Genomic DNA, 27,904 nt, shown 5'->3' with positions numbered 1-27,904 from the left:
ACACAAACATACAGTAAATACACACACACACACACACACACACATACTCTGTGTTTGTGTGTGTGTGTGTGTGTGTGTGTGTGTGTGTGTCTGACAGCAGCTGCTGTGTGTCCATCAAACACCTCAGCTGTCTCATGAGACAAAGACACTGCAGCAGTAAAGGGACAGGTGCAACACAGATCATGGAGGACCGAAGGTTCTTTAAAGCACTGAGGCAGTTTGAGTGAAAACTATTCCTTCTCCTCCTCTTCATCACTCAGTGAAACATGAACACACAGACATGAGACAAGTGTCTTAAGATTCAGTGTGACATCCTCTTCCTGAGGACATCACTGTCTCTGATGTCCATCCAGAATAAACGTCCATAAATCCACAGTCTGCAGAACCTCACTGAGAATCCATCCATCAGTCCATCAGTCTGTATGTCCATCAGTCCATCAGTATGGACATCCATCAGCCCATCAGTCTGGACATCCATCTGTCCATCAGTCCATCTCTCCATCAGTCCATCTGTCCATCAGCCCATCAGTCCATCTGCCCATCAGCCCATCAGCCCATCAGTCCATCTGTCCATCTGCCCATCAGTCCATCTGCCCATCAGTCCATCTTCCCATCAATCCATCAGTCCATCTGTCCATCTGTCCATCACCCATCAGTCCATCTGCCCATCAGTCCATCTGCCCATCAGCCCATCAGTCCATCTGCCCATCAGTCCATCAGCCCATCTGTCCATCTGCCCATCAGTCCATCTGCCTATCAGCCCATCTGTCCATCATCCATCAGTCCATCTGTCCATCATCCCATCTGTCCATCAGTCCATCTGTCCATCTGCCCATCAGTCCATCTGCCCATCAGTCCATCTTCCCATCAGTCCATCAGCCCATCTGTCCATCAGTCCATCTTCCCATCAGTCCATCTGTCCATCAGTCCATCTGTCCATCAGCCCATCTGTCCATCAGTCCATCTGCCCATCAGTCCATCAGTCCATCTGCCCATCTGTCCATCTGCCCATCAGCCCATCAGTCCATCTGCCCATCAGTCCATCTGTCCATCAGCCCATCTTCCCATTAGTCCATCTGCCCATCAGCCCATCTGTCCATCAGTCCATCTGCCCATCAGTCCATCTGTCCATCACCCATCAGTCCATCTGCCCATCAGTCCATCTGTCCATCAGTCCATCTGCCCATCAGCCCATCAGTCCATCAGCCCATCTGTCCATCTGCCCATCAGTCCATCTGCCCATCTGCCTATCAGCCCATCAGTCCATCTGTCCATCTGCCCATCAGTCCATCTGCCCATCAGCCCATCTGTCCATCAGTCCATCTGTCCATCAGCCCATCTGTCCATCACTCCATCAGTCCATCTGCCCATCAGCCCATCTGTCCATCAGTCCATCTGTCCATCTGCCCATCAGCCCATCTGTCCATCAGTCCATCTGTCCATCTGCCCATCAGCCCATTACTCCATCTGTCCATCACTCCATCAGTCCATCTTCCCATCAGTCCATCAGCCCATCTGTCCATCTGCCCATCAGTCCATCTGCCTATCAGCCCATCAGTCCATCTGTCCATCTGCCCATCAGTCCATCTGCCCATCAGCCCATCTGTCCATCAGTCCATCTGTCCATCAGCCCATCTGTCCATCAGTCCATCTGCCCATCAGCCCATCTGTCCATCAGTCCATCAGTCCATCAGTCCATCTGCCTATCAGCCCATCAGTCCATCTGTCCATCTGCCCATCAGTCCATCTGTCCATCACTCCATCAGTCCATCTTCCCATCAGTCCATCAGCCCATCTGTCCATCTGCCCATCTGCCCATCAGTCCATCTGCCCATCAGCCCATCTGTCCATCAGTCCATCTGTCCATCAGCCCATCTGTCCATCACTCCATCAGTCCATCTGCCCATCAGCCCATCTGTCCATCAGTCCATCTGTCCATCTGCCCATCAGCCCATCAGTCCATCTGCCTATCAGCCCATCAGTCCATCTGTCCATCTGCCCATCAGTCCATCTGTCCATCTGCCCATCTGCCTATCAGCCCATCAGTCCATCAGCCCATCTGTCCATCAGTCCATCAGCCCATCTGTCCATCAGTCCATCTGCCCATCAGTCCATCAGCCCATCTGTCCATCAGTCCATCAGTCCACTGCTAACAGGAGCTGCTGAGAGATAATTCAGCTCACTTTTAATGATGATCAGTTTGACAGCAGGGCTCAAACTGTAGCTCTTAGCTAACTGAGTTCCTTCATGGTAATATTATACTTCCTGTTTACATCCCCTGAAGCAGTAGTGATGGTTTTGTTTGTGGAGGTCGGGGCACATTATGAGACTTTGAAAACAGCTAGCTTAGCAGAAAGAAGCCCAGGAGACAGGGGAGACACCTATCTTATCTTAGCCTAGCTTAGGGTAAAGAAGCCAGGAAACAGGGTTAACCGCTATCTTATCTTAGCCTAGCTTAGCGTAAAGAAGCTGGGAAACGGGAAACACCTATCTAGTGTTGCACGGTATACCGGTACTAAAATAGTACCATGGTACTAGAGTATTCCAAACAGTACTATACTGCATTTGAAAAATACCGGTACTTTGAAATTGATTCAATTCATTAATTTAGTTAATTTATTTTACTCATTTATGCACACAAACGCCTTTCTTGTTCCTATTGGAGCACAGATTGCGCAAGTGGTGTGTATGACAACACCTGTATCAACATTCGCAGCTGGCGCACGTGGAAAAAGACAAGAGAAAGTCTGCCTGGCAAAGGGAGACAACACGAGACAACACAAACTTGGTGGAACATTTGAGTTACCAGACTGTGATGTCCGTACCGAGGTACTTACCGAACCATGATTTTGTTTTTACCGATACACCCTTACTATTTATTGTTCTGAAGGTTTGTATCCAAAAGGACTTTTCTTTAGGAAAAGTACCGAAGAGTATTGAAAAGTATCGAAATTCATATTGGTATTGGTACCAAAACAAAGATTTTGGTATCGTGACAACACTACACCTATCTTAGCTTAGTGCAAAGAAGTCTGGAAACAGGTGAGACACTTAGCCTAGCTTAGGGTAAAGAAGCTGGGAAACAGGGCAAATGGCTATATCTTAGACTCATGACTGTACAACCAACTGTGTGTGTGTGTGTGTGTGTGTGTGTGTGTGTAAGTGAGAGACAGCTGCTGCCGCTGCAGACTGGTGACACACACCTGCTGCCCTGACTGTGTGGGTTGTCTGTTTCCTCAGCTGTGACTGTCAGGCTCTGACAAATGTTTGATGGTCTGTTTTTCTGCACATACACATGCACACACACGTATGCGCGCACACACTCCTAACCCCTGACCTCAGCCTGCACAACTAAACGCTGTACTTTAACCGTGACACTGATTTTACTCTGAGTTAAACCTATAGTCAGGCCTGAACCAGAGAAACAGAACCAGAGTAGAACAGACACTGAACTGATCACTGTAAAGGAGGATTTATACTCATGCGGCAGACTCACTCGTGTCGTAACCTACACACGTGGCCTACGCTGTTGTGAGCATTTTTCTGTGCGGTAGTGTGTTTGTGTCACTCTGCAGTTACACCTCCAAAACACTAGTAGGCAGCAGAGGTGCAGAAGTGCTGTAAAGTTTAGTTGGTTCAAAACACACAAACACACATTAATCACACATTAAACACACATTAATCACACATTAAATACACATTAAACACACATTACACATGGCTTAATAGAGACAGTGTCAAACACAAATCAGCTTCACTATAACTCGCAGCATTCACAGACAAACACTCGTCTTTATCTGGACACATTTTCCCCACAAATACAACATGCTAACGTTATTAGCACAAGCCTATGGCATTTTACATTGTATAAATTAGCCTAGCAGCTAGCAGAGATTTGCTCTGCTCATATTTCAGCCAGGATAAATCACACACAGTGTGTGGAGGCTTTATTGTCTTCACAATTTATTGTTTCTTATCTGTGAAATTAAAGTAAATCAAAGCTTTGTTTCCACTGAGGCAGATGTCTGTCTTAAAGTCCTGAAGACAACCTTGTGTCTCAAAGTCCTGAAGACAAACGTTTCCAAACAGCCACAAAACAACAAGATAATTTAACACAACTGTCGGGGTTCACAGACTGTTTTACTAGTTGCTCATTATTAGCTTCAGCATAAGCACCTTTCCATTGTATAAATTAGCCAAGCGGCTAGCAGAGTTTTCCTCTACTCATAACTTAACAAATGACGTATTATTTCTCCGTCTTCCTCACTGTCTCCTGACAGAACAACACGGCTGAATTTCAGCAAGCATTTTTTCAGCCGTATGTTGTTGGAACAGCGGCCGATGTTTCTGTAGAGAGGAGTTAGCGTAGTGAGACGTCCAGTGTTCACGATTGACTGGTGACAGAGGCAGGTGTGTTGTGGGCGTGGCTTTTGAGGACTGATTGTTGACTAACCTTTGAAGAGACATGTTGACGGCTCGGCCTCTCTGTCACGTTGGTGTGACGCTGTCGTTAGGAACGGTTTGCTGGACGTTCATTTTAGTCTCAACAGAAACACATGAATATGAGACGCCCCGTAGTTACCTGACAGAGCAGGCGCCTCATGTACAAAGGATGTGACCTCGCTGTAGCAGCCGTGGGTTTGATTCCAAACCACACCTCCCTGCTGCATTTAACCACATGATCAGACAAACATAGTGCAGTAAAAAGTACAACATTTACCTCAGAGATGGACGAGCAGGAGAACATGGACGTACTCAAGTAAAGGACAAGTACCTGAGATTTTTACTCAAGGACAGTTCATAGTTTATTTTCCACCACTGGTGAGTGCAGTTTTAGTTTCTCACCTGTGACCTCTGACCTCTGACCTGCCGTCCTCCTGAGCTGCTGCCGTCAGCTCACACTGGTTAGAGATCAGTTTCCATCATTCAGCAGAGGAGGGTCCATTTAGTGAGTCCCTGAGGACGTTCTCTGGATGTCTGAGTGCTGTAATGGCTCCTTTATTAGCTCCGGTCAGCTCAGCCAGCAGCCAATGGGAGCTCAGCGTGGCTCCTCTCAGTGCCACATCACACACTTTACACACATCATGACATCACACACATCACAAACAGAAGACAATTGACCAAATGTCCTCTTGAATCCCTTGTATTGTGTTTGTAAAGGACTCCGCCCCTCCAGGATGTCGCAGGCTGTTTTTTGGATTGTTGCCGTCTGTAACGTCTGATGTCACTACAGCCTTTCAAAAAAACAAAAAAAACAAAAACGTGATGCGTGTTGTGATGTTTGTAGGTGTTTCTTTTTTTGCAGAGAAATTTGGGGGCAAGTGAAAATTCAAAAGATAGTTGTGATGCTGTTTTGGATTCAAAGTGAATTATTATGAGCATTCAGTGTGTGTGTGTGTGTGTGTGTGTGTGTGTGTGTGTGTGTGTTTCCTCTTGTGTTGGACACAGCGCTAACGGACTGTCTCAATGAGCTGCTCTCGTCCTGCTCTCGTTGCCTAGTTAACACGAGCTAACACGTCACAACATGATGTCATCATTACGCCGCAGCAGCGGTGAACATTGTTGATCTCACAGAGACATTGAAATGTCTCGACTCTGTCGTTAAACGTGTAGCAAACTGCTGGGTAAGGTTAGCAGTGTGATGCTAACAGTTAGCCCTGTCACTGTGTGTGACTCAGAGCTCCAGTCCTGCTGCAGCAGTCTGATGATAAACAAACAGAATCGCTACGCTGCACGCAGCTCTACGATGAAATCAGATGTGACGGCTGTAATATGTTGTTGCGATCGTAACATCCTGGGGCGACTGAAGAGCTCTCAGAACTACATTACCCATGAGCCTCAACTGCACTTGATCTGAACTCAAACTGTAATCTGACAGCGAATTTATCCATCAGGTTTTATAAATATGAACCTGTAACAAGCCTGAGGCTGAAACTCTCTTCTGATTGGAGGGTTCTCACAGCAGTGCTCTCTGGGATTTGTAGTTTAGTAAGTAGTTTAGTTGGGGTGGCAGCAGCTCAGTCCACAGGGACTAGGTTTGGGACATACTGAGTGATGCTGCAGGGTTATTATTACTGCAACTGCGAAGCACAACATGGAGGCTCACTTTAATAACATTACTACAGTTATTATTATCATAATAAAATTAATAAAATGTCAGAAAATAATGTAAAGTTTAGTGGCACCATGTCCTGCGGTGTGTGACAGCGTGTTCTGGGCTTTAAACAAGACGACATGAAGATCTGAACATAATGTACTATTGTTTTAAACATGTCAATTCCATGCTGCTATTTTGTCCCTTCGTTGCCCCTTACTTGTAGTCCAGCCACCACAGCAGCTTCCTGCTTCCTGCTGCAGCAGTGATGTCATATAAGACGTCTCCTCAGCTGACAGTCAGCAGTGATCTGAGCTCACAGGAGCAGCTGATCAGACTGATGTCAGCGGGAGCAAAAGCGCTAACGTTACGTTGTTATGTAAATACTGTCGTCACTGTGAGTTCAGTATGACGTCATTATACACACTGTTGATGATTTCCCAGAGTTCTCTCTGTTCATATGTATCAAACACATTGAAGATGTTGACTTCCTGTCTGTGTGGTGTCCCACAGGGCTAGGCCTGAAGCTGCCGATGTGGACGCGTCCCCGCTGACTTCGAGGTGTGTGTCAGAGGTGAAAGGTCATGATGACGACGGTGGCCGCCGAGTTCGACCACATGGAGCTGCAGCAGCAGTACAGCAGCAGCAATGACACGGTCAACAACCGCTGGGATGACGAGTGGGACAACGAGAACAGCTCGGCCCGCCTCTTTGAACGCTCCCGCATCAAGGCGCTCGCAGGTAAGAGCCCCGCCCCTTTAAGTCAAGTCAAATCAGGATTTATTTCTAGAGCACATTTAAAATGACGGCTGTCGACCAAAGTGCTGCACATGGGTGGGTACAGAGTTAAAACAACATCAATAATAAAAATAGAATAGATGTAGAAAACAATGATAAGCATTTTGATGCACTGTAGGCTCAATGTTTGATAATTCAAAAATCTCAGAAACATAGTTTGTGTAGGACAGTCTGAAGATGCTCTGTAGCAAGTTTGGTGTCAATTGAGCAAAAATTGTGGGAGGAGATAGGTTTAAGAAGTTTTACAGTTTTTGAAAAAAAAACCAGAGTGATGAACTTCATAATTTTTAATAGGTTTAAATGTACAAAAGTTTCTTCAGTATTGGGGCTACAGTTTGATGAAAGTTGTGAAGTTGTAGCACGTATGGTTGATTTGTTATGAATTTTCAAAGTTTTGAACTTTAGACGCTTGCTGTAGCGCCACCATCAGGACTATTGGCTTGAGTTTGCAGCTGAGGATATCTGGCATGAGACTGGACCTTTGTGCAAAGTTTGGTGAGTTTTCACCCATGGGAAGTATGATTTCCCCAGAAGAAGAAGAAGAAGAAGCTTAGCTGCCCGGACCCTAAAAACAGAGCAAACAGTGCAAACATTAAAATAGCAATTAAAAAACCCCAACTTGAGATCATCGTGCTCAGGCTGAATGATACGCCAGGTGGAAGACAGAGGTTTTCAGGGAGGATTTAAAAGTCTCTAGGGACTGGGAAGATCGAATGTGAAGGGGGAGGCTGTTCCAGAGCCTGGGGGCAGCCACTGCGAAGGCTCTGTCACCTCGAGACTTTAGTCTGGTTTTTGGCACCACCAATAATAGTTGGTCCGAAGACCTTAAGGTTCTGGTTGGGGTGTGGCGCAGAAGGAGCTCAGAGAGGTACAGAGGGGCCAGACCATTGAGGGCTTTAAAAACAATTAAAAGAAGTTTAAAATCAAACGAAAATGGACCAGGAGCCAGTGGAGGGAGGCTAAAACTGGCGTGATGTGGTCACGCTTTTTCTTGCCCGTGAGGAGGCGAGCAGCAGCGTTCTGGACGAGCTGTAGACGGTTGAGGGAGGACTGATCCAGGCCAACATAAAGGGAGTTACAATAGTCTAATCTGGTGGTTATGAAGGCATGGATCACCCTTTCAAAGTCTGCAGCTGAGAAATAGGGCTTGGTTTTGGCTAAAAGACGTAGCTGGAAAAAGCTAGTTTTGACAACAGCACTGATCTGTTTGTCAAATTTGAATTGGCTATCAAAAACCACCCCGAGATTCTTTACAGAGGAAAAATGTTGGGGTTCAGGGGGCCCAGGAAATCTGTGGAGCTGTGTGGGGACATGTGGCCTCCAAACAGGATAACCTCTGTCTTGGACTCATTAAGATTTAAGAAATTAGAGCTCAACCAAGATTTGACATCACTCAAACAATCCAGTAGAGGTTACATTGCGTCCTTGCGTAGTGACCTTAGTGGCAGGTAAATCTGGACGTCGTCAGCAAAACAATGGAGTGAAATCTTGTGCTTTCTAAAAACATCACCTAGAGGCAGCATATACAACAAGAAAAGAACAGGGCCCAAGATGGAGCCTTGGGGGACTCTGCGGGTCAGTGGGGCTGCAGCAGAGGAAAAGTGACCTGACTGCACAGAAAAAATCAGATCCGCCAGATAAGACCTGAACCAGCTAAAGGCGGAGCCTGTAATGCCCACGGACTGCTCGAGGCGGTGTAGCAGGATCCCGTGGTCAGCTGTATCGAAGGCGGCTGACAGGTCTGAAAGCATCAGGATGACAGAGTTACCTGAGTCGGCAGCTAAAATCAAATCATTAAAGACTCTCAGCAGGGCAGTTTCGGTGCTGTGTCTAGGTTTGAAGCCAGACTGGAACTTTTCATGGATGTTGTGCTGGGCTAAAAAAGACTGCAATTGGTTACATACTGCTCTCTCTAGAACCCTGGATAAATAGGGGAGCTGAGATATGGGCCTAAAGTTTGAGAGGATGGAGGGATCCAGATTTTTCCTTTTGATTAAAGGTTTCACCACAGCATGTTTAAAGGCTACGGGGACACAGCCTGAACTGAGACTGGTGTTGATCACCAGCACAGATTCTGACAGAGAGCGCTGCAGCAGTGAAACAGGAAGTGATGTAACACAGCATCAGTGTCCTCCAGACTGCAGTGACATTGTTAATAAACAATAACAAAAACAACGTGTAGTTCGTCTTCACGACAGATGACAGTGGATCCAAACAGCTGTCAGCTGATACAGATGGTCGTCATGGTGACCAATAACAGTGATTTATGATGTCAGATTATGATGACATCATAACTCTGAAGTTAAGCAAAGCTGAATATGAAACACCGAGTCTGTCGCATGAAAATAAAAGCCTCTGGTCTCAGGACAGATTTAAAGTTCATCTGAAGACACTTGAAGACACAGGTGTTTTATTGTGAAGGGATGTGGTCAGTCTCCCAGCATGCTCGGCGCTCTGCTGACTCACTGATGGTTCATGTGATTTCTCTACGGAATGAACTGACAGTGTGTGACATGGACATGGAGGGGGCGGGGCTTATGACCTCTACTGCAGTGGTCCAGGTGACCCACCTCTTCAGAATGTGAAGCTGTGATTGGCTGTCAGTGAGATGCATCCTGGGAGTCGTAGTCCAACTTTCAGTTCGAATCAGATTCTAAACTCAGTCTGTGTTAGACACCTCCTGATCAAGTTCATGCCATTATTTCGCCTTGCTGATCTGCCTTAAAGGTACGATCACAGAGCACCCGAGCTTGAGTTTTCGTCTTTTTTCGTCAACTTTTTGTCTTTTTCGTGTGTTTTCTGTTCTACACAAGGACCAATAACTAAGCAGCTCGTTTAGTTTTGTAACTTTTCTCTCGGTTCTTCTGTTACTGTTGCCACGCTTTGTAACGGAGAGCCATGCTGAGAGAGACAAAAGCATTGTTTACATGCAAACAGCAGGCAGCCTTGAGAGGGCCAACGAGCTGAACTGTTCCTTCGACAGGTTTAGTTCACAGCCCTCTGCAGCACCCTTCTCCCTCCCACACAACGGAGGAAACATCATGCACCCTCCCCCACATGACTGTGACTACAGGCGAGGTTACGAGACAGCTGGAGAGACTTCACCAACACAAGGCTGCTTGGCCCACATGAGACCGCAGGTGAAATGGTCGTTGGACCCTCTGCAGTTCGCCTACCAGCCTCACCTGGGAGTGGACGACGCCATCATCTACCTGCTGCAGCGAGCTCACTCGCACCTGGATGGACCCTGCAGCACTGTGAAAATCACTTTCTTTGATTTCTCCATTGCATTCAACACCATCCAGCCACTGCTACTGAGGGAGAAGCTGCAGGCCATGAGGGTCGACACATCCACAGTTTCCTGGATTACTGACTACCTGACAGACAGACCACAGTTTGTCTGACTGGGCAGCGTCCTGTCTGACATGGTGGTGAGTAGCGCAGGAGCTCCACAGGGGACTGTCCTGTCTCCTTTCCTTTTCACCTTGTACACCACAGACATTCAGAATGACTCTGGGTCATGCCACCTGCAGAGGGTCTCTGACGACCAGGGAGATGGTGATTGACTTCAGAAGAGGGCGGCTTCTCAACCTCTGTGCATATGGGGAGAGGACATCACCATGGTTGAGGCACCCAACAGACTGAACTGGAAGGCAAACGCTGACGCTGTGTACAAGAAGGGGACGAAACGACTCTATTTCCTGAGGAAGCTGAGATCTTTCAATGTGTGCAGCAAGATGTTGGAGGTCTTCTACCAGAGTGTTACAGCTTCATTGTCACAAGGACAGATACAGGAAATCATTCCTCCCCCAAGCCATAGCACTATCTAACAACTCACCTCTGTCTGACAGAGAGCGCTCACAGCTCTCTACAGCCTAACAGTTACGTTACAACCACTTGTTTGCACTGCTGCTAATAACCAACTGCACACTTGTAGCTACTTTGCACATTTTTACAACCTCCACCTCACGTCTGACTGTGTTGTGTATATCGTTTCATCTTTTTTTGCTCCTGCAATTTGATATTCCTTATTTTATTTTATTCCTGTATATTTCAAATTTTAGTGTGACTCATTTTGTATATATTTTATGTTTCTTTATTCTAATGTCCACATACTGTTGGATTGCTTTCTGCTGTAACATAAGAATTTCCCAGTTTTGGATCAATAAAGTATGATCTTCTCTTCTCTTCTCTTCTCTTCTCTTCTCTTCTCTTACGCCATCATGCTGTCTGCCATCACACACTGGACCCACATGATGCTGCCGTCGTTTGATTCTGTGTAAACATGTACAGACAGGAAGTCGTAGCGGCTCTATAGCGCCATCTCTGTGTGAAAAGAGCTACTCTGTGTGTGTGTGTGTGTGTGTGTGTGTGTGTGTGTGTGTGTGTGTGTGTGTGTGTGTGCACAGGATGTTTGTTTCTTACTTCCTGTCCTTCACCCTGGAATGTGAAGGAACAATGAAGGGAAACACCCCCCCCCCCCTTTTTCACACCCCTGATGACATCATTGTCCACCTGTTATGCCATTGGCTGATGGTGGAGCCTCTCCCACACACACGCACGCGCACACACACACACACACACACACACACACACACACACACATAGACTACACTGTAAAACATCTGAAAGCATTGAACATGTTCATAACCCTAACTCACACATAAACAAATATTAAACACATATTAAACACACATTAAACACATTGAACACATATTAAACACACATTAAACACACATTAAACACATTGAACACACATTAAACACATTAAACACACATTAAACACATTAAACACACATTAAACACATTAAACACACATTAAACACATTAAACACACATTAAACACACATTAAACACACATTAAACGCACATTAAACACACATTAAACACATTAAACACACATTAAACACTTGTCTTTATCTGGACACATTTACCCCACAAATACAACATGCTAACGTTATTAGCAGAAAGAGTCTGCCCTTTCTTTCAGTTATTATTTGAGACTTTTTGCACAAACTTCATTAACAAAATGTTTCATATTTCAGTTACAGTAATGAAACGTTTGTTCAGCCTTCTGTTTTCATTCCTGTGAGGGTCATTCTGACTGATGCTGAAATAAACTGAGTGGTTACGACCTCGTCAGGATCATAGATTATATTTACAGATTATTAATCCCACTGAAAACTGGGAATTCCAAGAATTTAAGATTCCCACCTTTTCATGTTTAACAGTGTATTTTATTTTGGAGGGGGGCTGTTTCCTCCTCCACCCTCTGTTTGCAGAGAGAGAGAGAGATTGTGTGTGTGTGTGTGTGTGTGTGTGTTGGAGGGAAACAGAAAACAATCAGAGCAACAGCAGCAGAAGAAGAATGAGCAGCATGTAGCTGCTGATGATTCGAGTGTTGGGCAGGGCCGGATACACACACACACACACACACACACACACTGAACACACACTCGCGCTCTGCGTTGACCTCTGGACTCTTTTTCTTTCACCTCCTGAAAACACAAGGACGTCGTCGTCTGTCGTCTGTTGTGTTGTCTCTCTGAGCTGTCTGAAGACGTTGCTCGTTCGGGTCGCTGTCACAGTTTTAGATTAATTTTTACTCCTGAACACAAGTTTGTTTTCTCTCAGAGTCTGAACTGAAACTCGTCTGGATTTAAAGAAGGTTTTGGGAAAGTTTTCTCCGCTGTAGTGTTGCAGTGGTAAAACGTCTGAAACGCAGGTGGACCTCTGACAGGTCGGTGAGCGTCAGCAGAACATGGTGGAGTCTGAGCAGGTCGCAAAGTGAAACTCTGCAGTTTGGATCCGTCAGTGTTGTACTGGTGTGTGTATAAATATTAGCATTAGCGTTCGGAGCGGTGATGGAGGCGGAGTGGGCGTCGGCCGACTCGACTCAGCTGCAGTTCAACTACAACCAGCTTGAGGGTCGATTCAAACAGCTGCAAGGTAAGAAGAGAAGAAGAAGGTGTCTGTGAGGGGTTAACCCGTCAGCAGGGTCACTGATCAGAGTGTTGATGAGAGGTGCTGTTGTCTCTGCTCCGATGATGATGATGATGATGATGATGATGAATGGGCGTTCTGCAGTTGCTGCATTAAAATCAACACATGAAGCGAACGTGTTTATTTTATTAGTTTGAAGATATTTTAGATTTAAACAGAGGAGGTATCTCAGAGGGTTAAACAGCGGTTGAAATTTGATCTGAGAACAGATTCATGAGGTTGATGATGTCACAACTTGGTGATTGTGAGGTAAACAGCAGCATTCATGAACAGGAATGTGTCCCTGATTGGCAAACGCAGCATCTGACCGGATGACATCATGTTGTGCTGCAGTAAAAGTTGAGGCAGCGGCTTCGATGTGTCAGGAAAGATTTCAGTTTTTGGTTTGAAGAGAAGCTTAAAGCTTTAATTCAGTCAGACATGAGAACACACTGAACACACACACTCACACACACTAAAATGGCTGATTATTTAAATGGAGTCTGGTGGGTTTGGAGTTCACAGCCTCTGTCACTGTGAGCTCTGTGTGATGTCACAGCGTCACTGTTAATGTGACTTTTTAAAACAGGTCAGATCTCGTCATCGCAGAGCCGCGTCCCGCGCGTCTGATCATTAATCTCTGATTCAGGTTCATTTCTAACTAATTTTCAGGAGATTATTGAGTCAAAAAAATCAGCTGTGGTGTTTTCTTTTTTTTTTTTAAAGATAATTTTAAGGGCATTTTTAGCCTTTAATTGACAGGACAGTGAAGTGTGAAAGGGAGAGAGAGAGAGGGGATGACATGCAGCAAAGGGCCACAGGCTCGAGTCGAACCCCGGGCCGCTGCGGCAACAGCCTTGTACATGGGGCGCCTGCTCTATCCACTAAGCCACCGACGCCCCCGCTGTGGTGTTTTCGGTGTTTCTTCACCCCTGAGTGTCGCCTGCAGGCCTCCTCTGCAGCCTGAGAGGCAACTCAGGGCAAAAGAAACAACAATCCCCCTCCTGCTGCTCCTCAGTTATTTACAAGAACACAAAACAACACAACAACAGCTGATAAACATAAACAACCTGCAGATGAATTGATGACGAGACAAAGTTTGTAACAATTTGTTCAGCTATTACAAAATAAAGGTGATAAAGTCATGAGTGATGACAGAAATTATTTTAGGAATATTCATAAATATTATAGAAACTTTAATGTGAAGTACGTTCACTTTATGAACAGACTTTTATTTTGAAGGTGCATCTGTCCGCCCGTCACATTCTCACAGAAAAATAATAAAACTAACAAAATAAGACCGTTGAAGTTTCCCAGGGTTTGATTTTAGAGGTCACACATTGATCCTGATCGATTAATAATCAGTATGCCTTCTGGCAGTGGGCAGGGTCTGGGGTTAACAGGAAACGGGGGCGGGACTTCAGAATGACTGATGACAGCTCAGTACAACAGGAGGTGTTAGTCAAAGTAAAAGTACTGCATCAGATGTGGACTGAGGTAAAAGTATTTATGTGTTAAATCACTGTCAGGAAATGGTTAATAAAAGTTTCATCAGACCGGCTGCTTCCTGCTGACGACTTCCTGTTTCCTCTGGGTCAGAGGTCAAACACAACAGTAATTCTGAACACGCAGGAAGCAGAAAAAAGCATCCCCCCGAAGCATCCTGGGAACTGTAGTTAAGGTGTAGTTTAAGCATTAAAATGATCAATGCTCAGTGTCTGTCCATGTGAGTAGACCTCGGTGTGACCTTCAGATGACTAACAGCTGTGTGTGTGTGTGTGTGTGTGTGTGTGTGTGTGTGTAGATGAACGGGAGGCGGTGCAGAAGAAGACGTTCACTAAGTGGGTGAACTCTCACCTGTCCAGAGTGTCCTGCAGAATCACAGACCTGTACATGGACCTGAGGGACGGACGCATGCTCATCAAACTACTGGAGGTCCTCTCAGGAGAAAGACTGGTACTACACACTCTACTACACGTTGTACTACACTCAGTACTGCTAACAGCTGATGTTCTTCGTCTTTGAGTTAGCCGCTAACTGCTAACAGCTGCTGTTCTTCTTTTTGAGTTAGCCGCTAACTGCTAACAGCTGATGTTCTTTGTTAGCCGCTAACTGCTAACAGCTGATGTTCTTTGTTAGATGCTAATTGCTAACGGCTGATGTTCTTCTTCTTTGAGTGAGCTAACTACTAACAGCTGTTCTTCTTCTTTGAGTTAGCCGCTAACTGCTAACAGCTGCTGCTCTTCTTTGAGTTAGCTGCTAACTGCTAACAGTTGCTGTTCTTTGTTAGATGCTAACTGCTAACGGCTGATGTTCTTCTTCTTTGAGTGAGCTAACTACTAACAGCTGTTCTTCTTCTTCGAGTTAGCCGCTAACTGCTAACAGCTGCTGCTCTTCTTTGAGTTAGCTGCTAACTGCTAACCGAATGGTGAGGAGAAATAGGGCTCGAAAGGGCACGTGATGTTAATTCGCTAAAAGAACAACAGCACAACACAACCGTAGCGTCGCGCAATGTAAGCAGACTTCCCAGTTGCCCGCTCAGCCCACAATGTGTTGCGGTTTTTCCACTTCCGCTGCGTCACCCTTTTGAGCCCTGTAATGGCATGAAATTCTTGTCTTGAACAGGAAGTGTAAGCTGGGCTAATGTCTTTATGGGTGTTTTATTGTGAAAGGGCTCCCTCAGACTGACAGCTTCAATACAGTCAGAGTTTTACCACAGAGACACCCGCAGGGGGGCAGAGGAACTGCAGCTCCGTAACTTCGTCTCCTCCTCCTCCTTCTTCCTCTTCTCCTCCTCCTCCTCTTCCCTTCTTCTCCTCCTCCTCCTCCCCTCCTCCTTCTTGTGACTCCAGCCGAAGCCCACCAAAGGTCGGATGAGGATCCACTGTCTGGAGAACGTGGATAAGGCTCTGCAGTTCCTAAAGGAACAGAGGGTTCACCTGGAGAACATGGGCTCCCACGACATTGTGGACGGGAACCACCGCCTGACGCTGGGCCTCATCTGGACCATCATCCTCCGCTTCCAGGTAACACACACACACACACACACACACACACACACACACACACACAAACACACACACACACACACACACACACACACACACACACACACACACAGCAACAAGGAGACGAGTTCAGAAACAGAGTAAATGATGATTCTTCATGACTCCGCCCACTGTCACTTATTAAACCACTCAGGTTAAAGTCCAGCACCATTCATACACGCCGTCGTCATGGATACCCAGCCTGGGTGACATCACACTGTCCTGGACTGACCTGTTTAAGACTGAAAACATCAAGAGCTGAAGAATCTGAGGTCAGAGAGGTGAACAGGTGGAGGTGTAACAGGTGAACAGGTGGAGGTGTAACAGGTGAACAGGTGGAGGTGTGAACAGGTGGAGGCCTGACAGGTGAAGGTGTGAACAAGTGAACAGGTGGAGGTGTGAACAGGTGTAACAAGTGAACAGGTGGAGGTGTGACAGGTGAACAGGTGGAGGTGTGAACAGGTGGAGGTGTGAACAGGTGGAGGTGTGACAGGTGAAGGTGTGAACAGGTGTAACAAGTGAACAGATGGAGGTGTGACAGGTGAACAGGTGGAGGTGTGACAGGTGGAGGTGTAACAGGTGGAGGTGTGACAGGTGAACAGGTAGAGGCGTGAGCAGGGGAAGAGGTGGAGGTGTGATGGTGCTGTGTTGTGTTTCAGATTCAGGACATCAGTGTGGAGACTGAAGACAACAAAGAGAAGAGATCAGCTAAAGACGCTCTGCTGCTCTGGTGTCAGATGAAGACGGCAGGGTGAGAACCTGGACTGTTGCTGTTGCTGTTGCTGTTGTTGTTGCTGCTGTTGTTGTTGTTGTAACTATAACCTTTAAAACGTGACAGTTGTTGGATCTTTATTTCTTCAGGTATCCCAACGTGAACATCCACAACTTCAGCACCAGCTGGAGAGACGGCATGGCCTTCAACGCCCTCATCCACAAACACAGGTAACACCTTCATCATCATCATCATCATCAGTTCAGACATGATTAGATTTTATAAAGTTTTTATTTTTCCAAAACTTTATTTATTGTAAACTTTAAATGTGTCAATAAAGTTGTGTCTGTGTGTTTTCAGGCCTGATCTGATCGACTTTGACAAACTGAAGAAATCCAATGCTCACTACAACCTGCAGAACGCCTTCAACCTGGCAGAGCAACACCTGGGCCTCACCAAGCTGCTGGACCCAGAGGGTACGATACTGAACCAGTTCAACTAAACCTGACCTGAAACCAGTTCAACTAAACCTGACCTGGTAAACCCAATTGTGTAGTGAGGGTGAAGTGGGAACGTCTGGCTGAAGCTTCTGTCCGTGAGGCCTTAAACTGTTGCCTCTGGAAGAATTCGTGCTTCCCATTGGAGGTTGGGTAAATCGAATCCAAATGGTCCATGTTGAAAGTCTGCATTGTGGAGGCGGCTGCTAGGAGCTGTGGTCAGAATGCAGTTGGTGCCTGTGGTGGTGGCAACCTCAGAACTCACTGATGGACATCACCAGTGAAGGAGGCCTTTCAGGCTTGGTTGGTCTGGGGATGTCCTGAAGCAGCAGACGGGTACTGGTTGGCCTGAAGGTCTACAGCTGTGGTGGTCACCAAAGCAAGAACCCGGGTGTGGGAGGAGTTTGGGGAGGGTATGGAAAAGGACTTGGCCTCAAGAAAGTTCTGGCAGACCTGGCAGGAAGAGAAAGCAGGGCTTGTCTCAAGCTGTGACCACCAGAGAAGAAGAACTTCAGACCCAGACTGGGGATGGAGCGCTCCTCCATATCCCTGGCAGAGGTCTCTGGGGTAGTCCGAAAGTTCCTCAGCAGCAAGGTGTCCGGTGTGGGTGAGATTCACTCTGAGATGCTGAAGTATTTGGACATTGCTTGGCTGTCTTGGCTGACACACATTTTCAGTGTTGTGTGGAGGTCGGGTACAGGGCTGCTGGAGGGGTCTTGTGGGGATTACTGTGGGAATATGGGGTACCAGAGTTGTTGTTAAGAGCCATCTGGTGACCAAAGTGAGAGCTGTGTGTAAATACTCGGCACATTCGGTCCAGTTTAGGGATCTCAGAATTGTATCTCTGCTCTTTGCAGATGATGTGGTTCTGTTGACTTCATCACACCGTGACCTCCAGCTTGACCTGGGGTGGTTTGCAGAGTCAGCTCCTCCCAGTCTGAGGTCATGGTTCTCTGCTGGAGAACGGTGGATTGTTTTCTCTGGGTTGGGAGAGAGTTACTGTCCCAAGAGAAGGAGTTCAAATAAGTTTAAGTTTAAGTTTATTTACTTTATTAATCCCTCTGAGGGGAAATTCAATGTTTTCAGTCTTGCTTGTCAATTACACAGAGGTCTGAAAAACACACACATGCACAAAGTGGAGAGATGTCAGAGTGAGGGGGCTGCCCTTTGGTCAGGCGCCCCGAGTGGTTGGGGAGTTCGGTGCCTTGCTCAAGGGCACCTCGGGAGTGCCCAGGAGGTGAACTGGCACCTCTCCAGCCACCAGTCCACGCTCCATATTTGGTCCGGACGGGGACTCGAACAGGTGACCCTCCAGTTCCCAACCCAAGTCCCCATGGACTGAGCTACTGCCGCCCAATATTTCAGGATCTTGTCCACAAGTGAGGGTAGAATGGAGTGTGAGATAGATCTGTGTTTTGGAGTGGTGTCAGCAGTAATGTGGGCTTCTGCAGGGAGCTAGGAGTAGAGCCACTGCTCCTTCACATTGAGGTGGCTCAAAATCTGACCAGGATCCTCCTGGATGCCTCTTGTTAGAAGTGTTCCAGGCACGTGCACTGGTAGGAGGCCCCAGAGCAGACTCAGAACGCCTCAGATCCTCCAGGAGGAGCTTGAAAATGTTGCTGAGGAGACATCTGGAGTACTTTGCTCCGCCTACTGCCCCCGAAACCTGGACCTGGATAGGAAGATGACAATGGACGTGTGACTCGACAACACACTACCAGTTTAACTAAACCTGACTGAAAACATGCAACCAGTGTTTGAAGTGTTGATGTTCATGTTCCTCCTGAGGTCCTGACTGGAGACAGGAGGTCACATGTTGGGTTGTTGTAGAGGTTCATGTCAGAGCGGCTGTTTTACTGATGTGAACACATTTACAGAAAATGTCAAACAGAATAATTTATACAACAGAAATCATTAAACATTGTTTTGTGCATTGCAGACATAAGCGTGGACCATCCTGATGAGAAGTCAGTCATCACCTACGTGGTGACGTACTACCACTACTTCTCAAAGATGAAAGCTCTGAAGGTGGAGGGCAAACGAATCGGAAAGGTCAGAAAACATGTGCAAACACCAACAAACCTTTGAAACCAAAGATCAGGGAACATTTATTGATTAATGTTGACTCTGACGTCTGTTCACTGGATCAATATCAGAAATATCTGTTTACATCCAGTGATTGTTTTTTTTTACCAGATGAAATATTCAGACAACTTCACATGAAACTACATAAAATTCCCCACAAATACACAAGAACACACAAACTCTTTAAAAACATGAGTTAAACAACCGACAGCTGACGAGAGCGGACAAGGTGGATAGGTCGTCTTCTACACCAGGAGGTTCAGGCTTCACCCAGATTTGGAGACAGTTCCAGGGAACACAACAAGAACATTTTTGAAAACAATAAAAGAAGAAACAGTTGAGCTCACATCCAGACTGAAGTTGAGCAGAGTTCACACACAATCTGATGTCTCTGCTGTTTCTATCCAGGTGTTGGATAACGCCATTGAGACGGAGAAGATGATCGAGAAGTACGAGTCTCTGGCCTCAGACCTGCTGGAGTGGATCGAACAGACCATCATCATCCTCAACAACAGAAAGTTCGCCAACTCTCTGGTCGGAGTCCAGCAGCAGCTTCAGGCCTTCAACACCTACCGAACCGTGGAGAAACCTCCAAAGTCAGAACCTACACCTTTTACTTTGATCCAACAAAACGTATTTTCAGAACTCCACATACTGACTGAAAATATCAAACACAACTTTTACTGAACTCAAATACAAGACCAGCTCGTACACCTACCTCCTTCAACATCATCACCACATTGTGTACCATCTCCTCCTCTTCATCTCCACCTGCTCTGCTTCCTCCTCTGACCTCTTTTTACCCTGTGTCCCTCTCTTCTGTCTTCAGGTTCACAGAGAAGGGAAACCTGGAGGTTCTTCTGTTCACCATCCAGAGTAAGATGAGAGCCAACAATCAAAAGGTCTACATGCCCCGTGAGGGAAAACTCATCTCAGATATCAACAAGGTGAGAGCTGCTCCATCTCCATCACCATCACATGCAAACCATGAATATGTTTGGCAGTATAGACAGAGATAAGTGTTACAGGATCGTCTCACCAAAAGGGGAATTCTTTAGCGACACATTGCTGCATTTCCAGCTGTGTTAGCCAGTGTTTCTGGCATCAATTATGTGACCAAGATTGGGTGGTTTTTTTTAAATGACGTATTGCTGCATTTCCAGCGGCGTTTCTCTGCATTTCCAGCGGCCACTGTGCAACAAAAATGGATTAGGTTTTTTTTCTTTGACAGGTCGCTGTGTTTTCAGTGATGTTTTGGATCCTTTTGAGCAACATTTGCACCACAGAAACATGGTGTTTTGTAGCGGCACATCACAGTGTTTCCAGCTGTGTTTCCAGCAGCATTTGTGCCATCAAATATTTTAGTGACACATTTTGCATTTCCAGCAGTCATTGTGCCACCAAAGTGGGGCGTGTTTGTAGAGATGTTTTGCTGTTTCCAGCAGCATTTGCAGTTTTGTTTTCAGTTTAGATTTTGGTTTGGTCTGTATGCGTTCAGCAGAAACAGTAAGGTTAAAGTCGGCAGCTGTTACTCCATAGCTCGCAGGGGTGTAAATATAGACAGTGCAGGCATTGTGGTTGCACTGGGGCCCATGGGGTGGAGGGGCCCGACTGCCACCTGGAATTACGCCTGTGTTGAAAGAAGAACTCGCATTAAAACAAAAATGGTGTTATTTTCCATACATGCCCTAAATAAGATGAGATACACCTTTATTGATCCCATAATTGAGAAATTCCAGTGTTACAGCAGTCAAGGGGAAAGAGTCAGATTAAAGATTTCAAAATTTAAACTTAAAAACTTAAAAAACTAGGCATGCAAAATAACTGCAAAAATACAAGAAATGGCGATAAATAACAAAAATGTTAGTAGTAATAATGATAATAATAATTATGAGGAGCAGTGAATGAAAATGAGCAGTGGATAAAGGGAGCACATCTAGTGCAAGTGATTGTATGTGCAAAAGAGCAGACAGCTGTGGTGTCCATAAAGTGTCCATAGTGTCCATAAAGTGTCCATGGTGCAGTTTAGCAGGCAAACCCATCTCCATCATGGCTTTCTGGTTTTGTAAAACAGTGTCAATCTTTAACAAATTATAAACTTACTCTACATAAACTATTTAAAAAAACTATGTGTCTAATACTAATGTGTCCAATATCAAGTATCTGCAAGTGGATATAATATAAAAGTGGCAGTAAGACACGCTTTTGATAAAATATATGTACACCTAAAACTGTGTGTGTGTGTGTGTGTGTTTGTGTGTGTGTGTGTGCTCCACAACTTGTAACCAGGGCGTAATAGGGCCCCTCATAATAGCGTGCACTGGGGCCCATTGTAACTACCTTACGCCACTGACAGCTCGTAATAACTCTGTTAAGAAGTGTTTGATGGTGATGTGGTGTTTGTCGTCAGGCCTGGGAGCGACTGGAGAAGGCGGAACACGAGAGGGAGCTGGCTCTGAGGACGGAGCTGATTCGTCAAGAGAAACTGGAACAACTTGCACGACGGTTCGACCGCAAGGCGGCCATGAGAGAGACCTGGCTCAGCGAGAATCAGAGACTGGTTTCACAGGTGAGAAGGCGCACAGTCAGCAGCAACTACCAAGTGCTGCTCCACGTTAGCATCAGCTGCAACTGAAACTGTGTTTTTCCTGCTATCACATCACATTCTAGTCTTACTGTGACCAAAAAGGGACAGAATTAAATTAAATATTTGTTTGTTTCCTGAATTCTCTGCTTTCTCTCTCCAGGACAACTTTGGTTTTGACCTTCAGGCCGTCGAGGCGGCCACCAAGAAGCACGAGGCAATTGAGACTGACATTGCGGCGTACGAGGAGCGTGTCCAGGCTGTGGTCTCTGTGGCGAAGGAGCTGGAGGTGGAGCGCTACCACGACATCAAACGCATCACAGCCAGGAAAGACAACGTGATCCGGCTGTGGGAGTACCTGCTGGAGCTGCTGAAGGCCCGCAGACAGAGACTGGAGATGAATCTGGGCCTGCAGAGAGTCTTCCAGGAGATGCTCTACATCATGGACTGGATGGACGAGATGAAGGTACACTGACCAAACAAACCTACATGGTAGATTTTAGGGTCAGGAGAGACAATCAGTTTTTTATTCAGTTCATCCAGTACAGAGAGGTCCAGGATGTGTTTAACCCAAAGACCAAAAACAGGAAGTAACTGTTGGCGTCCTGGAAGTGATCCTGTCCTTATCTTTGGATTTAGGGAGGAAGCTGATGGCTGCCATCATCACTCTTGGTTGTCTTTGTCTCTTTCTGCCTTTGGTCTCCAGATGCTGCTGCTGTCTCAGGATTATGGGAAGCATCTGTTAGGTGTGGAGGACTTGCTGCAGAAACACGCTCTGGTGGAAGCTGACATCGCCATCCAGGCAGACAGGGTGAAGGCGGTCAGCACTAACGCCACCAAGTACTCCGTCAACAATGACGGTGAGCAGCATGCAGCATGATCTGTCCTCGTCCATCAGTTGTAATATTCTGTCTGAATTTTAGATGTTCTTTCATATTCATGATTCATCTTATTCATTACTTGTTTTTCACTGTGACTTCCTGACAAGGAGCAGATACACTGGGTAGGCAGTTTACTTTGATAAGACCAGTGCTTCTCTCTGTAGTGGGTGTGACTGCAGGCTAGGTCAGTGGTTCTCAACCTGTTTCGTGTCAAGTACTTATAAAATGATACACATCAGGTCACAGACCCCCATTTGATAAGGTTTCTCATCAGGGACCTGAAAATATTTTAGTTCTTAGACCAAAATTTTAGAGTCGTTCCTACAGTTGAGGAGAAACTGTGGAGGAGGTGAATGGTTGGGACAGAGTTGCTGCTCCAAGAGGAGGAGTTCAAGTATCTCTGGGTCTTGTTCACAGTGAGGGTAGAATAGAGCGTAAGATGGATCAGTGGTTTGGCACAACGTCTGCAGTGATGCAGGAGCTGCGCCGGACCATCGTGGTGAAGAGGGAGCTGAGCCAGAGGGCAAAGCTTTTGATTTCCTGGTCCATCTGCGTCCCAACCCTCACCTATGGTCATGAGCTCTGGGTAGTGACTGAAAGAATGAGGTCACAGATACAAGCGTCTGAAATGAGTTTCCTCTGTAGGGTGTCTGGGCTCAGCCTTAGAGATAGGGGGAGGAGTCAGACATCTGGAGGGAGCTCGGAGTAGAGCCGCTGCTCCTTCATGTTGAGGTGGTTCAACATCTGATCAGGATCCTCCTGGTCCAGCTGGTAGGAGGCCCCGGGGCAGACCCAGAACACACTGGAGGGATTATAGATCTATGGATGGATGGATGGATGAAATTGGATGGATGGATGACTCTTAGCCCCACTGGGCTCACTTCTGTACTGAATTAAATAATAAAAAATAAACTATTCCCATTTTTCTGGGGACCCCCTGGAACTCTCTAAAGGACCCCTGGGGGTCCCAGGACTCCTGGTTGAGGACCACTGGTCTAGATTATTTCAAACCTTTTGGAAATGAAGTTAAATGCTGATAACAGAGGTAAATGTCTCCCTGTCCAGGCTATAAGCCCTGTGACCCTCAGGTCATCCAGGATCGGGTCTCCCACCTGGAATTCTGCTACCAGGAGCTCACCCAGCTGGCCGCCGAGCGCCGTGCCCGCCTGGAGGAGTCTCGCCGTCTCTGGAGATTCTTCTGGGAGATGGCCGAGGAGGAGGGCTGGATCCGTGAGAAGGAGCAGATCCTATCCTCTGTCGAACACGGCAAGGACCTGACAGGGGCGCTGCGCCTCCTTAGCCAGCAGAGCGCCCTGGAGGATGAGATGAGCGGCCGCGCCGGCCACCTCCAGCACACCATTGCAGAGGGCCGGGCCATGGTGCAGGCCAACCACTTTGCTGCCACTAAGATCCAGGAACGCATCGATGACCTGCAGGCTCAGTGGGCAGCGCTGGAGCAGCTGGCAGCGGTAAGGAAGAAGAGGTTGGAGGAGGCTCTGGCACTGCACCAATTCCAGGCTGATGCAGATGATGTTGACGCCTGGACACTGGACGCCTTGCGCATTGTCTCCAGTGGAGAGACGGGCCATGACGAATTCTCAACCCAGGCTCTGGTCAGGAAGCACAAAGACGCAGCGGCGGAGGTGGCCAGCTACCGGCCAGTAATTGACTCACTCCACGAGCAGGCGGCCTCACTGCCTAAAGAGGAGGCTGACTCAGAGGAGGTGCATGGACGTCTGGCCGGCATTGAGGAACGCTACAAGGAGGTGGCAGAACTGACGAAGCTGAGGAAGGAGGCGCTGCAGGATGCTCTGGCACTCTACAAGATGTTCAGTGAGGCCAACGCCTGTGAGGTTTGGATTGATGAGAAGGAGCAGTGGCTGAACAGCATGGAGATACCTGAAAAACTGGAGGACCTGGAGGTCATACAGCACAGGTAGGACTACAGCATGCCTTACACACGTTGGTGATGGTACATCTCTTTTGACCAGAACTGATTCATATGATCCATGACCTCTGCAGGTTTGAAAGTCTGGAGCCGGAGATGAACAACCAGGCGTCTCGCGTTGCTGTGGTAAACCAGATTGCCCGGCAGCTGATGCACAATGGTCACCCGAGCGAAAAGGACATCAAGACACAGCAGGACAAACTCAACAACAGGTACAAGCAGATATAATAACTCACAAAGAATAACAAAAATTACAAAGATGCAACAAAGTCATTGTCCTCAATGTAAACACCATGAAACTGTAGGTGTGATTGACCTGATCCTCTTCTCTACTTATAGGTGGAGCCAGTTCCGCGATCTGGTGGACCAGAAGAAGGAGTCCCTGAACTCTGCTCTGGGTGTGCAGAACTACCACCTCGACTGCAACGAGACCAAGTCATGGATCAAAGAAAAGACCAAAGTCATCGAGTCCACCCAAGAGCTGGGCAATGACCTCACTGGGGTCATGGCCCTGCAGCGAAAATTGACTGGTATGGAGCGGGACCTAGCCGCCATTGAGGACAAGCTGGGTGACCTGCGAGGCGAAGCCCAGCGGCTGGCAGAGGAGCACCCTGACCAGGCCAAGGCTATCACAGGCCGCCTGGCTGAGATCAACGCTGTCTGGGAGGAAATGAAGAACACTCTGAAGAATCGTGAGGAGTCTCTGGGCGAGGCCAGGAAACTGCAGCAGTTCTTGCGTGAGCTGGATGACTTCCAGTCCTGGCTGTCCCGCACTCAGACAGCCATCGCCTCGGAGGACATGCCAAACACGCTGGCTGAGGCTGAAAAGCTCATGGCCCAGCATGAAGGCATCAAGAACGAGATCCAGAACTATGAGGAGGACTACCAGAAGATGCGGGACATGGGGGAGATGGTGACGCAGGGCCAGACGGACGCGCAGTACATGTTCCTCCGACAGAGGCTCCAAGCACTTGACACCGGCTGGAACGAACTGCACAAGATGTGGGAGAACCGGCAGAACCTACTGTCCCAGTCCCACGCCTATCAGCTGTTCCTCAGGGACACCAAGCAGGCCGAGGCCTTCCTCAACAACCAGGTAAACGCTAAAGCTTCACCTCACTGCACTCTTGTGTCTTTATCAGCAGGTTCATGACTCTGTGTCCATGGATTCATGCTGAAGACATATCAAGTCAAGATACAGATCTCAGAATCTAATAACATCCAGTGATGACAGTGTCTGCAACTGGAATTAGGCCAGTTTATTTGGCCTGAATTCAGAGTTTGGGCCTATGCTGGGCCAAGTCATTTCTGATAATAACTTGCATGTTTTAGCACCTTTCAAGGGACCCAGGGATGCTTTACATTTAGGATACAATTAGTTGATTCGCACAAAATTTCCAGATCCCATTCCTGCTCTCCAGAGAATGAACCCTCATGATTTTAATGACATGTCTTCCAGAATCATTCTCAGCATAAACGTACCCCAGCATGTCACTGTCCCACAAACATCCTGTATCAGTACTGAACCCTGTGTCCTCACCCAACAGGAGTACGTCCTGGCTCACACCGAGATGCCCACCACTCTTGAGGGTGCCGAGGCCGCCATCAAAAAGCAGGAGGACTTCATGACCACCATGGATGCCAATGAGGACAAGATCAACAGTGTGGTGGAGGCTGGCAGACGGCTGGCCAGTGACGGAAACATCAACGCTGAACGCATTCAGGAGAGAGTCGCCTCCATCGACGACAGGTAAACCTCAGCTTCAGGTCACGTTTCAGACATTTTACTTATTGGGACTTTTTTTTATAATTCAATTTAAGTCAAATTTATTTATATAGCCCAATCTCACAAATCACAATTTTCCTCAGAGGGCTGTACAACATCCATCTGTCCTTGGACCCTCACAACTGATGAGGAAAAACCCTGCCCAAATAAACTCTTTAATGGCAGTAGTAGTAGGCATCAGACAGGACCACGGCAGCAACGCAGCCACGACCCACGATCCATGCACAACCACAATCCGTAGAAACCTGCAAGACAAGAGAGCACATAGGCTCTGACGGAGAAGCTGAGTTAGAAACATGCATACCCCTTTTCAACCAACATGGAACTGGGTTTGTTCCGGTTCCCACGCCTAATTTTGAACCATTCAGAACATTTCAGCCAAAAATAAACAGGTTTAGAACCCAAAAAGTTGGTTCTCTCCTGGAAACTAAAAATAGCAGGTTTTCCTTGACCTGTAGTTTGAACCATGATGACATCAGTGGGTGAATCATATTTTAAAGGTAAAGGGAAAAGGAAGCACGTGCAGTGGTCTCATTTATAGTTGGTCCATGCTTGGTTTTTTTGGGTAAAAACACATTTATGTAAGAACAGAACAAAAGTTTGCAGGTTATCAATGTTATCAAAACTGGTGGAAATGCAGGCTGGTTTGCGAGATAGCACCAAGGTTCCAAGAATCCTGAACAGAACCACTTAAAGACCAGAGCTAATTAGTAGGATAGGGGGTTAGCATTAATGGAACATGAACGTAATGAGTAAAAGGAGAATTGGAGAGGAGCTTGGTGTATCACAAGAGGTCCCCCATTAGACTAGGCCTATATCAGTTAGACTAGGGGCTGGTCCAAGACTGAGGTAGTCCTAACAACAAGAGCCAGCCCTAACTATAACAGTCTGTCCTAAAAATAAGAGCCAGTCCTAACTATAACAGCCAGTCCTAACAGTAAGAGCCAGCCCTAACTATAAGAGCCAATCCTAACTGTAAGAGCCAGCCCTAATGAAAACAGTCAGTCCTAACAATAACAGTCAGCCCTAACTATAAGAGCCAGTCCTAATGATAAGAGCCAGTCCTAACTAAGGGCCGTAATATACTTGCTGCAAATAACACGACCGCATCAAGGCTGCCATACGTGATCTGCATTCATTTGATGCGTCGGCTACACATCTCAACGTGAGGTACCGTGATGCGTATGCGAGATGCAACATTGACATGACCACTAGAGGCGCTCGTGCGAATGAACATGGTGAACGTGAGGTCAGACCAGATGGATTCGCTGTCAGAACAATGGCAGAGACTTTTGAAGAGAGACTGACAGACCTGGTGCGGATGCGGCATGCCAGCATGCACTACCCGATTTCCGGGTTATATTTCTGTTGTCTGCTCTAAGTGGAGACCGCCAGTATTGTGCGTTTTGACTGTGTAGTGCTGCAGCAAGTATATACACAGACATGGCGCATTGTGTATGTGTACGTTTGATCAAGCGGCAAGTCTATTA

The 27,904-nt window shown here is 46.9% G+C and overlaps 1 protein-coding gene across 50 annotated transcripts in view; it reads left to right on the top strand.

Annotated features, from left to right (window-relative positions):
* The window catches only part of LOC125885523 (spectrin beta chain, non-erythrocytic 1-like), a 61,965-nt gene that overhangs the window by 6,700 nt on the left and 27,361 nt on the right, over window positions 1-27,904 (top strand). For all 50 annotated transcript variants that reach the window (XM_049571159.1, XM_049571145.1, XM_049571142.1 and 47 more), the window contains exons 2-17: window positions 6,608-6,835; window positions 14,679-14,830; window positions 15,727-15,900; window positions 16,581-16,672; window positions 16,783-16,863; window positions 16,994-17,109; window positions 19,070-19,182; window positions 19,624-19,811; window positions 20,045-20,162; window positions 21,626-21,784; window positions 21,963-22,265; window positions 22,506-22,659; window positions 23,746-24,616; window positions 24,703-24,840; window positions 24,968-25,724; window positions 26,176-26,378. In XM_049571159.1, the coding sequence (XP_049427116.1) occupies window positions 6,679-6,835; window positions 14,679-14,830; window positions 15,727-15,900; window positions 16,581-16,672; window positions 16,783-16,863; window positions 16,994-17,109; window positions 19,070-19,182; window positions 19,624-19,811; window positions 20,045-20,162; window positions 21,626-21,784; window positions 21,963-22,265; window positions 22,506-22,659; window positions 23,746-24,616; window positions 24,703-24,840; window positions 24,968-25,724; window positions 26,176-26,378 (3,776 nt within the window). In that variant the 5' untranslated portion in view covers window positions 6,608-6,678. The remainder of the gene's footprint in view (window positions 1-6,607; window positions 6,836-14,678; window positions 14,831-15,726; window positions 15,901-16,580; window positions 16,673-16,782; window positions 16,864-16,993; window positions 17,110-19,069; window positions 19,183-19,623; window positions 19,812-20,044; window positions 20,163-21,625; window positions 21,785-21,962; window positions 22,266-22,505; window positions 22,660-23,745; window positions 24,617-24,702; window positions 24,841-24,967; window positions 25,725-26,175; window positions 26,379-27,904) is intronic.

Source organism: Epinephelus fuscoguttatus, linkage group LG3 (genome assembly GCF_011397635.1).
Source record: "Epinephelus fuscoguttatus linkage group LG3, E.fuscoguttatus.final_Chr_v1".
Classification (NCBI taxonomy): domain Eukaryota; kingdom Metazoa; phylum Chordata; class Actinopteri; order Perciformes; family Serranidae; genus Epinephelus; species Epinephelus fuscoguttatus.
Note: the sequence above shows the minus strand (reverse complement) of the source record. Positions and strands in the feature narration are given on the sequence as shown.